This window comes from Dipodomys ordii, unplaced genomic scaffold (assembly GCF_000151885.1).
Source record: "Dipodomys ordii isolate 6190 unplaced genomic scaffold, Dord_2.0 Scaffold12, whole genome shotgun sequence".
Taxonomy (NCBI): Eukaryota; Metazoa; Chordata; class Mammalia; order Rodentia; family Heteromyidae; genus Dipodomys; species Dipodomys ordii.
The window spans coordinates 11,249,616-11,262,073 of record NW_012267228.1 but is presented as its reverse complement, the minus strand read 5'-3'; the positions used below and the strand labels follow the sequence as shown (position 1 = coordinate 11,262,073).

General features: G+C 39.9%; 1 protein-coding gene across 1 annotated transcript in view; it reads right to left on the bottom strand.

The window, feature by feature from the left end:
• Nucleotides 1-12,458, bottom strand: part of Pdzrn3 (PDZ domain containing ring finger 3) — a 218,738-nt gene that overhangs the window by 190,777 nt on the left and 15,503 nt on the right. Inside the window, exons 2-3 of the mRNA XM_013010315.1 lie at nt 9,480-9,566; nt 4,095-4,202 (exon numbers count right to left, since the gene is read on the bottom strand). Coding sequence (XP_012865769.1) covers nt 4,095-4,202; nt 9,480-9,566 — 195 coding nt within the window. The remainder of the gene's footprint in view (nt 1-4,094; nt 4,203-9,479; nt 9,567-12,458) is intronic.

Below are 12,458 nucleotides of genomic sequence, written 5' to 3'. Positions count from 1 at the left end.
TCTGAAATTATTTCACAATAAATAGTTAAAAGAAAAACAAGAAGTCCTCTATTCCTCTTTTTTTTCCACAAAGAGAAAAGAAAGGAAAAGAAAAGAATTCTCCATCGTTGACTCTTATACCATTCTTCAACTTGTAGTAGTTCCTTGTGGAGGAAAAATGCTGCTAATTTTTTCTTTTTTTAAATATTTATTTATTTTTTATTGTGAAAATACTGTACAGAGGGGTTACAATTACATGGGCAAGATAATGAGTACATTTCTTATCAAGCATTGTAACCTCCTCCTGTTTCCCCTTCCCATCCCTTTAATTTTTTCTACTAGTCTAAAACACAAGCTTTAAGAGAGACAGACCAGCTAAACCACAAGCAAAAAAAGAAAGCAGAGATGTGGATCACAGAAAACCCTCTGGGGTTCCTCCATTTCTGTGACATACCCCCAGGTCTTCAAACTATAACACTTTCAGGATGAATGTGTATTTACAAAAGCCTGCAAAGAGAATGGATGCTGGGAACAGAGAGCTTGCATTGCATGTTTCCTGCAACCCAGGTGATCGAGTTTGCTATTTCAAAGCAGAACAGCACTGAACCCACACAACTGCTACAGAATTTCATTTGCCACCAAAGGCAAACCCTAATCCAGCACAAGAATGAAGTCACGCCACTTGAGGATTGGCATGAAATACAGATGAGACTGCCTTTCTTAAGTCTTCAGGAAAGAATTTCAGTAGATCAGCATCACATGGGTGTTTGACTCACAGGCAAGTGATGCCAAACACAACGTGGATGGGGAGAAAAGCAGTGAATGTTACATGTCTCAAAGGGAACTTGCAGATCTCTTTGTAGGTTTTGGTTTTCCTGTACCTGGACTTTTATTAGAAGAAGCACTTTGCCAAATGAAGTGCTCAGAGCATATAATGGTATCTTGGGGTTCTTTCTTATATCACAATGATGGAGGGTGTGTACCAAAGACAAAGAGAGTCCACAATGCATGGAGTTCCATACTGTGAAGAATTACTCTGCTCCCAGAACAAACTCCACACATCCTACTAGGTATCCAGGAAGGCAAAATAACCTTCTTGTAATTACCTATGCATAACATCTGATCTGTTTTACATATAAACACGAAGAATTGTTTTACAGTTTAAATATGCATAATTATAAACCCACATTCAAAGCAAAATTTCTTCCTAACAGCCACAGGTGGAAGAGACCCATGTGCCCATCAGTGAATGAATGGATGTAGTTTTTGTCGGGAAAGTGCTGGAGTGGAAAAGTGATGTTCATTATCCAACAAACTATGAGTATAATGAAGGGAAATGAACTATCATTTTAAAGTTAAAATGGTAAATCTTATATGTATTTTACCACATATATATTTTGCTACATACACACATACCTATACACTCACAAACACAGTTTCTAGCAATTCAACGCTTGCAATATTAAAGAATAATGGTAATTTGCTGCACCAGAACTTGACATGACCGTCCACAACCGTGGAAACTTCTAACATCAACAGCAGTGTCAATCAGCACCAGTACCACCTTCGGATATGTTGCAGGTAGCATGTCACCTTACATCTGCACAGAGACACAATGTCTTCCACGGCTACTGTGCCTATGTGTTTATGTACTGACCCATATACTTAAATGTAAATTATTTTCCTCTTATCTCTCTATTATGGTCTATATTTCTATAATTCTAAAGGTATGTATGTGCATATATTTTGGTGAGTTTCGTTTTAAGACAGTTATTAGTGACATTTCAAAATATTTGTTGTAAAAAACAGGAGTGGGATGGGAGAGAGCATATCTGGCTCTGATATAGGATACTACTAGGGCTTTAGCACACAGGGTCCGGGCAGACCGCAGTCATTCTGCAATAGTACAGGTCTCCATCTGTCTCTTTGGCTTTAATAGATGCACACTTCTGCAGGAATTAAAGTTCCAGTGGTGAAGATCTCTGGTGGTAGTTTGCCCACTCCCCTGAAAAAGGAATCATTGGTCTTCTCAGCAACCACCTTCTTCCTTCCTCTTTCCCTCCCTCCCTCTTTCTTTTCTCCCTCTGTCTTCTCTCCCTTCTTCTCCTCTCTCCTCCTTTCCCCCCAATAGAAAGTAATCAAACTCATGTCCCCTCGTAATAGACTCTAACACAGATGAGGTGAACCAGAGAACATATTTTCAGTCATGGGAATCATTGTATCATGTCAAAAGAGATTAGGATTTGACTGAGAAGGGCACGGTGTGTCAATTGCAATTACACATGTATCGTTTCTCTATTGTGATCATCCTTCTTTCAATCTCAACACTGGGCCATGATTAATATTTTACATACTGTCCAAAAGGGGAATGTGACTTACCAGAAACCGTACTGAACATTTCAAACACAGATCATCGTCTGCCAAGAGAAAATCCTGCCCAGCTGTAGATTTCTCATTTGCAAAAACATAAGAGCAATGAAATTCCATTACTTAGAGAAACTGCCTGTTCCACCAAACCCTTGGCAACAAGAGACTGCACTTATCTATTGAACAATAGTCTCAGAAAATATATTCACTCTCAAAAAAAAAAAGAAAGAAAGACAGTAACTAATACAGCATTTAAGCTCTTAGAAAAGGGCTCTTGCCCAAGCCAAGTCTGGCTGGGGAAGTACAGATTGAACCTAAAACACAAGGCAAGAAGAATTCCACCTCTAAAGGCTGTGGCAAAGGTCACAGGAGAGGCAGCAATATTAATATCGTCCCTAAGATCAGATCAAATATCCTTTCCACATGTAAGTGACCATGGCCCAGTCCACCAGAGTAGTGAACCTTATGCCTTAACTTGTTCACTTTCTTTTCCCCCTGTGAGATTTAACTATGCATTTTCCCACACATATAAGTTACCCCTGCAACATCCTACACTGGCACACTGCAGTTGGTCCAAATGAGACTAGAAAACTGAGACATGCTTCTCTGTCTTCTGGACACTCTTTTCCCCAGGAGAAGCATGCAGTCACATGCCAGTTGGTGATGCATGCTTCACTTACAGTTTAGCTCATGGTCAAGCTTCTAGTCAGCCCAGGATTTTTAAACGAGCCAGAAAAAAAAATACTTGGGAATTATAGGTGCTACACAAATGTGTCTGGAACAACAAACACCCACTGGTATCAGGGCTGTATCCTTCCCTACTTTCCTGTTTAATGAGCTATAGTGGGGTGATGGCAGTCTATGGGTGAGTTTCTTACAGGATTTAGCACATCTACTTGGAATCTCATATTTACTTCTTCCCTACTAGGAGATCAAACAAATTTTATTCATGGATCCATTAAATCAGAAAGTTAACAAATACCAGTGAAAGAAAAGTACTTTTGTATGCCAAATTTTGCAACAAGAACCCATACAAGGAATAAAAATCCCAATCCTGTGCCTTTCATCACCTCAGAATAATCTAGAACATAGCCTTACCCTATTCCAAAGGGTATGGCACTCTCCCAGCATGAATCACTATGCCTGCTATAGGAACAAGCTTGAACAGACGAATGAAGAATTGGAAATGTAAAGGAGAAAAGAAGTGATAATGAGAGTGAATCCTAACAGCCATGCTGGCCTACCGCTCCCTGGGCCAGTGAGTCATATAACTGATGACAGGCAAGCAGTAAGGAGGGCAAACACAAGAGAAAGCAAGGCACGTGTAAACATAATTGTCTGATGTGAACTCTGAGGACACTAGAATGACTCCAGAGTTGACACAGTTGTACCCGGGTAACCCACATGAACAGTCACAATTTGTACAACAGGGACTGTCCGTTCATCTGGTTCTAACTAGCAGACAACCCTCCGACGGCTATAACTGAAGCATACAAAACAGATGCAAGTCTGCATGAAAGAAGCCAAATCATGAACATGCCACTCATAATCCGACTTCTCTATATTTAACAAAAACTTAACACCAAGGCAATCAACACCCAATCCAGTCCCACACGATCAGAGAAGTGTGCCTCCTGCCTAACCATCCACCACTTGAGGCCTCCCTCCCCGACCAAACATCTTGGTGTAAGCCAGATGAAGGACGGATGGCATTCAGCCTATTCAAAGACACTGGCCAGTTCACATACCTCAATAATCCTGTCATGAATTTGCAGGCCTCCTTCCTTGGCTGCCGGCCCACTGTCAACTATTTTGGATACAAAGATTCCTTCACTGGATGATCCATCTTGATTGTCCTTTGGGTTAAAAAAACACAAACATGAATGCTAGGCATGAAGTTGGGCATGGCGGGGGCGGGGGAGTGGGGAGAAAAGTTTACACTTAAAAACAGTCATTGACCCTCACTTGTCAGAAGGGGCAATACACTTTCTGTTCACTACTGTCTTAAACTAGAGTTAACACCACACATGCACATATTCAAATATTTCATACTGGCATGAAGGTCAAAAAATGGTTCATGCCTATTACCCACAATGTCATCTTTCTTCCCCTTTACAGCATCTACTGGAGTTTATGCATATTCTTTCTAAAACAGTTTAATGCATCCCTTCCTAAATACCTATCTGCTCTCCTTCCTATATATCATAGAATTATGGCAGGTCACTTTACGCTCCTAATTGTCCCTCTTAATAACTCTAGAAATCTTGGTAATTGACAACTTCCAATCACACATGTCTAACCTTCTTCTTCTTTTTTTTTTTTTTTTGCCTTATCTTATTTGCTGGTATAGGAGACTGAACTGAGCTGTATTCCCCACTCCTATTTCTTGATATGGCTGAAGAGTATGCTAACTTATTTTTCTAGTTGTTATTAGAGACAATGCTGTCACAGATACTAGCTTCCTGCCTACAGTTTGAAAGGTCTATTCTGGTCTCTATCTAGGGAAAATCACTAGCAAAGGGAACTGTTGGGTCAAATATGTACAATGGATAAATACTGCTGAATTACCCTCCAGAGAGTTTGCACTGAGAAGTCTTTAGAGAATTTTTCTATATCCTCGCCTACTCAGAGTCTCATTAAGCTTGTTGATATCTAACAATCTAAAATGAAAATAGGTATTGTTTTATTTTTATTTACATAATAAACCCTACCACCAGTGACTGCTTTACTCCTAATAAATTCCGATTCAATTTCCACAAATCCCTTTAGAGATCTTTGAATGAAACCTCGGGACTAAAATTTTCTGAGAAAGAAGACAGCTTATTTCTCAAACTCCCTCCTTCCTTAAAAATCAAAAGGATCTGGCAGGCTTGCAAAAACCCTCCTAGCTTGTTCATGAACTTTTTTCTGAACAGCACGATGAATCCTCTCCAAGTGTTTGGATTAAATTTCTAGTGATTAACAGATGGATTTATAAATCAAATAGCATAAGCATACGTTGTTTCCAAACAAAATCATTTGAAAAGTAAGCTCAGGATGTTCAACCTAAACTCTCAAATCATGGTAAATTTCTTACCATAATGCCATCTATTTTTTTTCCACATCAGTGGGTAAATGTTCCATGTCATAACAAGATTTGAGGGAATTACATTTCACGTGAATGTGTGAGAACCCAATACAGATGAAAATCTATTTTAACAATACTTATTTTACATATAAACATATAACATTATCACTGTCAAAAAACTATGGAACTCTAACATTTTCCTTTTTAAACAGCAAACTTCCCTATATTCTAAAGAGAGCAAGAAAGATTTTGAAAGTGTTCCATCCAACCCTTCAAATGCAATAGCAATTATTAAGATTGGGAAAATATGGTCTTTGGCCTTCCTTTCCCTCTCTTCCTTGCAACACACACACACACACACACACACACACACACACACACACACACACATTGTTTGATTTTTTTCTCTCTCTCTTTCAAATGTTACATGATTCACCAGAGCAAACCAAAATCACAACCTGAAGTGAGCATTAAGTGTTTTCCCCAACATTTATCCCCATGTGGCATCTCAAACTGCCATCTGGATTCCATCAACACTCTTCCAAGAGAGGGTACGCAGTGCTGCGGGTGCTCTACTCACTCAACTGGCCTTCAAAGGCATTGGCGTGCTCTACACAGGTCTGCTGAGCACTCAGCCCACAGCAGCTGAGTATCTACATGTCTCCTGTTCTCTCTCTCAGCAGCCATATTCTGAGGCACCTCCCTGCATCCACATTTCAAAGGTAATTTCTATTTACTGAGAACACAGTGAATGTTCTATGTATGTTATTTAATTCCCAAAATAAGCACAAACAGTAAGCAATGTTATCCGTCTCACAGACAGAAAACCTGAGTCCCAAAGAGACTAAGTGACTTACCCAAGTTCACCAAACTAAAAGCTCACTGTATTCGCCTGGCACTGGTGGCTCACACCTGTAATCCTAGCTAGTCAGAAGGCTGAAATTTGAAGGCTGCTGTTCAAAGCCAGCCCAGGCAGAAAAGTCCCTATGTGACTCTTCTCTCCAACTAACCATTCAAAATCTGGAGGTGGAGTTGTGGCCCAAAGTGGTAGAGTGCTAACCTTGAGCAAAAGAGCTCGGGGGCAGTGCTCAGGCCCTGAGGTCAAGGCCCGCAACCCCACCCCACCCCCAGAAAAACCACTGTATTTTGGTTTTACACAAAAGCTAGAATTTTTTGCACACAATTCTGTGTCTAATACTGTTTCCCACTAGAAAATCTCTCCCCAGACACACTACTACACAAGTCCAACATTTCAGCCTACACAATATTTTAACAGAGAAGTCTGGAAGCCAACTAGACCACCATGGATTCATAAGCAAGCCCAAATTCTCTTCAGGTAACGTCAATATGTCATATGGTTTTAAAAAAAATCTGTGTTTCTTTTGACTTAGCTACTTTGTATTTCTTGGCTAGAGAGGATGAGAGAGATTGGGAATGGGATTTTGGCTTTGGCTTGTTTTACAAAATACTATACTCTATCGAAGTAATTATTCTAAGAGAGCATTAGAAGGTTCAAGGAAAAATCAGAGAGCAGCAAGTAAAACCATATACCAGAATTTAGGTTTAGTCAATGGAAAGGAGTAAGGATAGGATGCAAAATAACCAGAGAAAGCAAGATAATCCAAGAAAACCAGATCAAACACATTCATCTCATAGTGTGTTTGGCTCTTTTCCTAACACATTCTAAGTCAGACCTATTTATCATGGTGAACTAACACGGTTTGGGATTTATTTGTGTTGTTGGCTTATGTGAAAGAAAAATGAAAAGGACTGTTTTCATCCCCAGCGTACCTGAAAATCATGTCCACTTGCCAAAGGTGATACATAGACTGGCAGCTCCTTCTTTAGGGTGATGAGAACTAGCAGAGATGAATGATGTGATTTCAGAGCATTCTATACTGCCTTGCCTTGACAAACCTTATGTCACAGTCCCAGGTTGGGCTATTTCACAAGCCAGCTGAGCATCTAACAGGAATTCCTTGGGCAACATACTCATCATTTGTACCACATTCTACTTCCAGTTCTAACCAGGCTGCCTGTCTGTGCACTGTCATTCATCTTGGCATCTTACCATGTACAAAATGGCCTGCCAGATTTTCTAGGTAACATTGTGGAATACATTCAAATCTTCATATGCTATTTCTGCTCATTGGAACGAGCAGGCTCTCTCTCTCTCTCTCTCTCACACACACACACACACACACACCACACACACACACACTCACAGAGCAACCACATACATGAGGAATTAAATTTTCCTCTGGAGGATATATGCATGTACTTTTTCCAAAATGACCACATCAACAGAGAGCACTTAGCAATGCTACAAAATCAGATCTGGCTTGTACTTAAATCTCTATTTTAAAGGAAAAAGGAAAGAAGTAGAAATATGCTCTTTTATGCACAAGCAAGAAATAAATTGCCAGTAAGACTGGGCCTGAGCTTGGTACTTCACCCGGTGAGGTGGAAAAACTATCCAGCCAGCTCACTGGCATTGATAGAATAGGTTTCTCAACAATATCAAGCACAGACACACCTCTCCACTCCTGTATTTTGCAAACACTAGTCTTTGATGTGGTTAGACCTAAGACAGAGAAGACATCTTCCTAGGTTGGGTTCTTTTGGCTTTTAAAACATCTACTAAAATGAAGTAGATCTTAGTTTATTGAAGTTGTTTCTTAAAACTGATAACAAGAGGTCGGTAGAGGAAAGATAATTATAAAGACAGGTTAAAGAGAAACTAACACTGCTCTCTGTGCTAAGAAACAAAGATGTTTTCTAGAAGTTGGAGAACACAAGTCCAAATCCTGTGCTGATCAGCTGGTTTCTGGGGTCAACTGCTTATGTAATGAATCCCAACTTTCTCCCTCCCTGCAAAGCTGGGTGGGTGGAGCCCTGGTTTCAAAAATTAGGTCCAAACAGCATGAGGACAGACAGCCTGAGGTAACCAAAACATACCACCCATATGTATTCTACAAATTCCATAGAGGTACTGGGACATACTGTGAGCTCAACCCATGGGTTCAACAGAGGAGGAAAGACCAACTCTCCTCCTTCATATCTATCATCTACTCTCATCGGTTAAGACGTTGTGCAAGATAAATAATGTTCATCATTTTAATGACTATCACTTATAACTAAGTAATCCTTTTTTTATAGTAAAACTTCTTAGTTTGGTTTTGAAACTGTGGCTTTGTCCAAAAGATAAGCACATTATTCAATCATAAATTCCTTCACATCACTCCCTATGAGCAGCCAGGTTTTGTCTACTCACTGTTGAGCTCATTCAAATCCCACAACCCACGGCCGATTAGGCCTTTAGGAATCAGGAATTAGGAATCAGGCCCATGTCCTTCTCTTAGCTTCTTTCTGATCTCCTCCCTACTTGTCTACCACCTCTAAATTACTTTCTACCCTTGTAGCACCCTACCTCTCTTGCTGCTTCAGGCCTCTTACTTTCTGCTAAATCTCTTCCTTTGGGGTACGTCTATTATCTGTTGGTTCAATGATCTTCCAAAATGGCCAGAAAAATGTAACGTAATGTGCTGAAGTAATGAAACAATGTAGCCAAAGTTTTAGTCAGTCATATTTTAATTTCGTTGTTTAAAATTTTCCCCCTTTGCATGTAACTCTTAGAAGGAACACACTTTACCAATGTGATAGTATAACTATTTTATAGCTAACTAAATATGCTCATTTTTACTTAAGCCAATTCAATATACATATTTATAAACATATATATTGAGTGAATGTATGTGTGTGTGTATATATATATATATATATAAATATATACATGCATAAAATACAGGTCTTCTGATCTAAAAAGCTTTTAATCATCGTTCAAAAATTCTGCTTTTGGGCCCTCCCCAAAACTCTTCCTCCTTTGAGATTCAACAGTCCTCAAGGCTGGACCCCAGCACTGAGTACTACACCAAAGAGAACTCTCTTTCCTTTTTCCTCAGTCTCCCCATCTAGCTGTGAGGGGAAATAAGCAAGACTTCCAGTCCTCAGCATCGTCTAACCAACCCGGGAAAAAAGGAAAAACATGTTTTAGCAACGAACATACCACACAAGGCCGGCCACCAATAATATTGAATCCCAGGGAGCCAGAATCCCGATGTAGGATGAGCGTTAGACTTTTGGTTTCTTCACCCTGCAATGAACAAACAAGTTCAAGTGTTTAGTTACAAACAGGAAATTAAATGATAGAAATTTTCAATCTGAAGTGGACTCCGGGACTATGGAGTGAACCATTTAATAAATACTTTATCTTGTGGGAAGTGTTTAAACTTTTAGAATGCAATCTGAAATTCCATCCTGTGTTTCAGAGGTTGTAAACATGTGTAGATATTGTCTAACCCTGGGATGACCACACAAGAATGTCTGGAGGAGTCTAGACATGTCTCACGAACATTTTCTATCAATGACTCTTCGGTCTGTCAAAGACAGCTCTCTTTCGACCAGCCCATTGGACGCTAGTTGTCTAGACGGCTACTTTTTGCTGACTTCTCAACTATTTTCAATGGCAGCATTCATGTCATGTCACGCCAAGGTCAAATGGCAATCCTCTCGGAAGTGTGAGCGCATGCATGGCCCATCAATAGTCATCTCTGTTTGGGGGACTTGGCAGAAGTGGGGGGAGTGGTGGACAGTGCAGGAAATATCAGAGGCAAACATGGATGGAGACAGACAGTCCTGACTGGACTGGAAGGGGGAGGGGCATCTTCACAAAGTCATCACTGTCCAGTCCATTCACAGTGTGGAGCAGCAGCTTGACCCAGAGCACTCTGCAGAAGCCTGGTCAGCGTGAAAACTTTCGTATCAAACAAGCATACGTCAATCGGGTAGGTCACACAGGTCACAGAGGCACAGCGTTCCACAGCCCAGAGAGACTGAGATGCCAGTGCCTCAATCCACACTCTCAAGTAACACACAGGGGAATAAAAATAGACTTGACCCGATGCATAAAGTCCTTTACTACCCTCTCACAAATGGAACCACCTAACTTAAGGGTATGGATGGGATTAGGAAAGATGGGGGGGATGATGGAAAGGGTGACATTGACAAAGATGCATTGGACTCAGAGTCTGACTTATGGAATTGAAAACCCCCTTGTACAAATACTTAAAGATAATTTTTTAATATCCTTTCATATAAACATCAAGCTCACTAGTAAACCTTTGAAATGGTTCCAAGAATATAAATGATATGCAAGACCTCTCATGGACTGTCTGTAGGCTGGCATTTACTTTCTGTTTCCCGTTTGCACAGGGCATTAAAATGCATTCTTAAGAATGTATTGGGCTGGGAATGTGGCTTAGTGGTAGAGTGCTTGCCTAGCATGCATGAAGCCCTGGGTTCGATTACTCAGTACCACATAAACAGAAAAAGCTGGAAGTGGCGCTGTGGCTCAAGTAGTAGAGCACTAGCCTTGAACAAAATAAGCTCAGGGACAGTGCCTAGGCCCTGAGTTCAAGCCCCACAACTGGCAAATAAAAAAAAGAATGTATTATTTAATGCATTATTTACATGCATTTTTGAAATGATGAAATGCTTCTTAATAAACTGTCTTAAAAACAATGTTGGCAACTTATTACAAAGGAGAGATTTTTTTTTTTTGTTCTGGTATTTACTAATTGCTCACCAAATATTTTTGTCTTCGACCATCTGAATGGCATGTGACATTCTGAGTCTATCACACTGAATCACTCCACTGTCTACACCACCCTGTGAGTTTCCTAGAGCACTAATACGGATACAACTATGGTTGTCCATGTCTAACTCTGCTTCCATACACAGCCAGAATTATGCCCAGAACAGCTTTGTGTCATATTTTTCATATGACCCCAAAAGCTTATTATGAAAACTCTCTAAAGACAAAATTACAATTCATCATTAGAAAATGGCATTTCATTTCTAGAGAAAGAATAGAGTATCCTATCAGAACAACACAACGTTTATTTCTGAAGGGTCACTTACTTGATATACAAAACGCAGAATTTTAATACAAAATAGAAGTTAGTCTCTACCAATCCACTGCATCTAATGAAAACCAGCAGAGCCTTTCTGATGAAAACTTATTTCATTGGTTATTAGCAAAATGTCTATTAAACAACATCCCCCAAAGCCATCAACCAAGGTTACCATTCTGGGGAACTAATCTGAGTGGTTTTAAAGGCACTGTTGAATTGGAATACAATTTTTAGAATAAACTTGAAGATTCTGATATGTAAACATGATAATTCTCAAATGGAAATAGTTTATATCTTCTGCACTGCATATTGAGAAGTTTACTAAGTTCATTTCTTGCCTTGCTCTTTCACAGGGGTGAAAAAGTTAGAAATAACATGGGAACTGGAGCAAGTTATCTTACATATCTTACATGCCTGGCTTTCATAACTAATCAGTGATAGAAACTGTGCAGTTACACACTAATTCAAGGCAGATGGCTTTAGTCTGACAATCTCAAATGATGTGCGGAGAAGAATGTACCATTGAAATGATCACAAATATTAGTTTTAAGTCTACTGTGTGATAACTACTTCAGACATAAAGACAGAGAGGGAGGGAGAGAGGGAGGAAAGAGGGGAGGAAAGAGAAGGAAAGACAGAAAAGAATGTTAATATATTACACTACCAATGGCAACTGCTACCAATTATTGGGCTCTTGGTATGTGTCTGAAATTAAATTGAACACGAGTATTTTATTTCATTTACTAATCTAATGAATCCTATAAAGGGACACTTGTATCTTCTTGATACAAGTAAAAAACTGAAAAGCTGTCTCACATCAGAAAGGTAATAGAAGCCATGTGCTGGTGGCTCAACCTATAACCCTAGCTACTCAGGAGGCTGAGATCTCAGGATTGTAATTAAAAGCCAGCCCAGGCAGGGAAGTCCATGAAATTCTTATCTCTAATTAACCACCAGCAAGATGGAAGCAGAGCTGTGGCTCAAGTGGTAGGGCATCAGTTGTAAGGGAAAAAGCTCAGGGACAGTACTCAGGCCTTGAAGTCAAGCCTATGGACTAGCACGTACACACACAC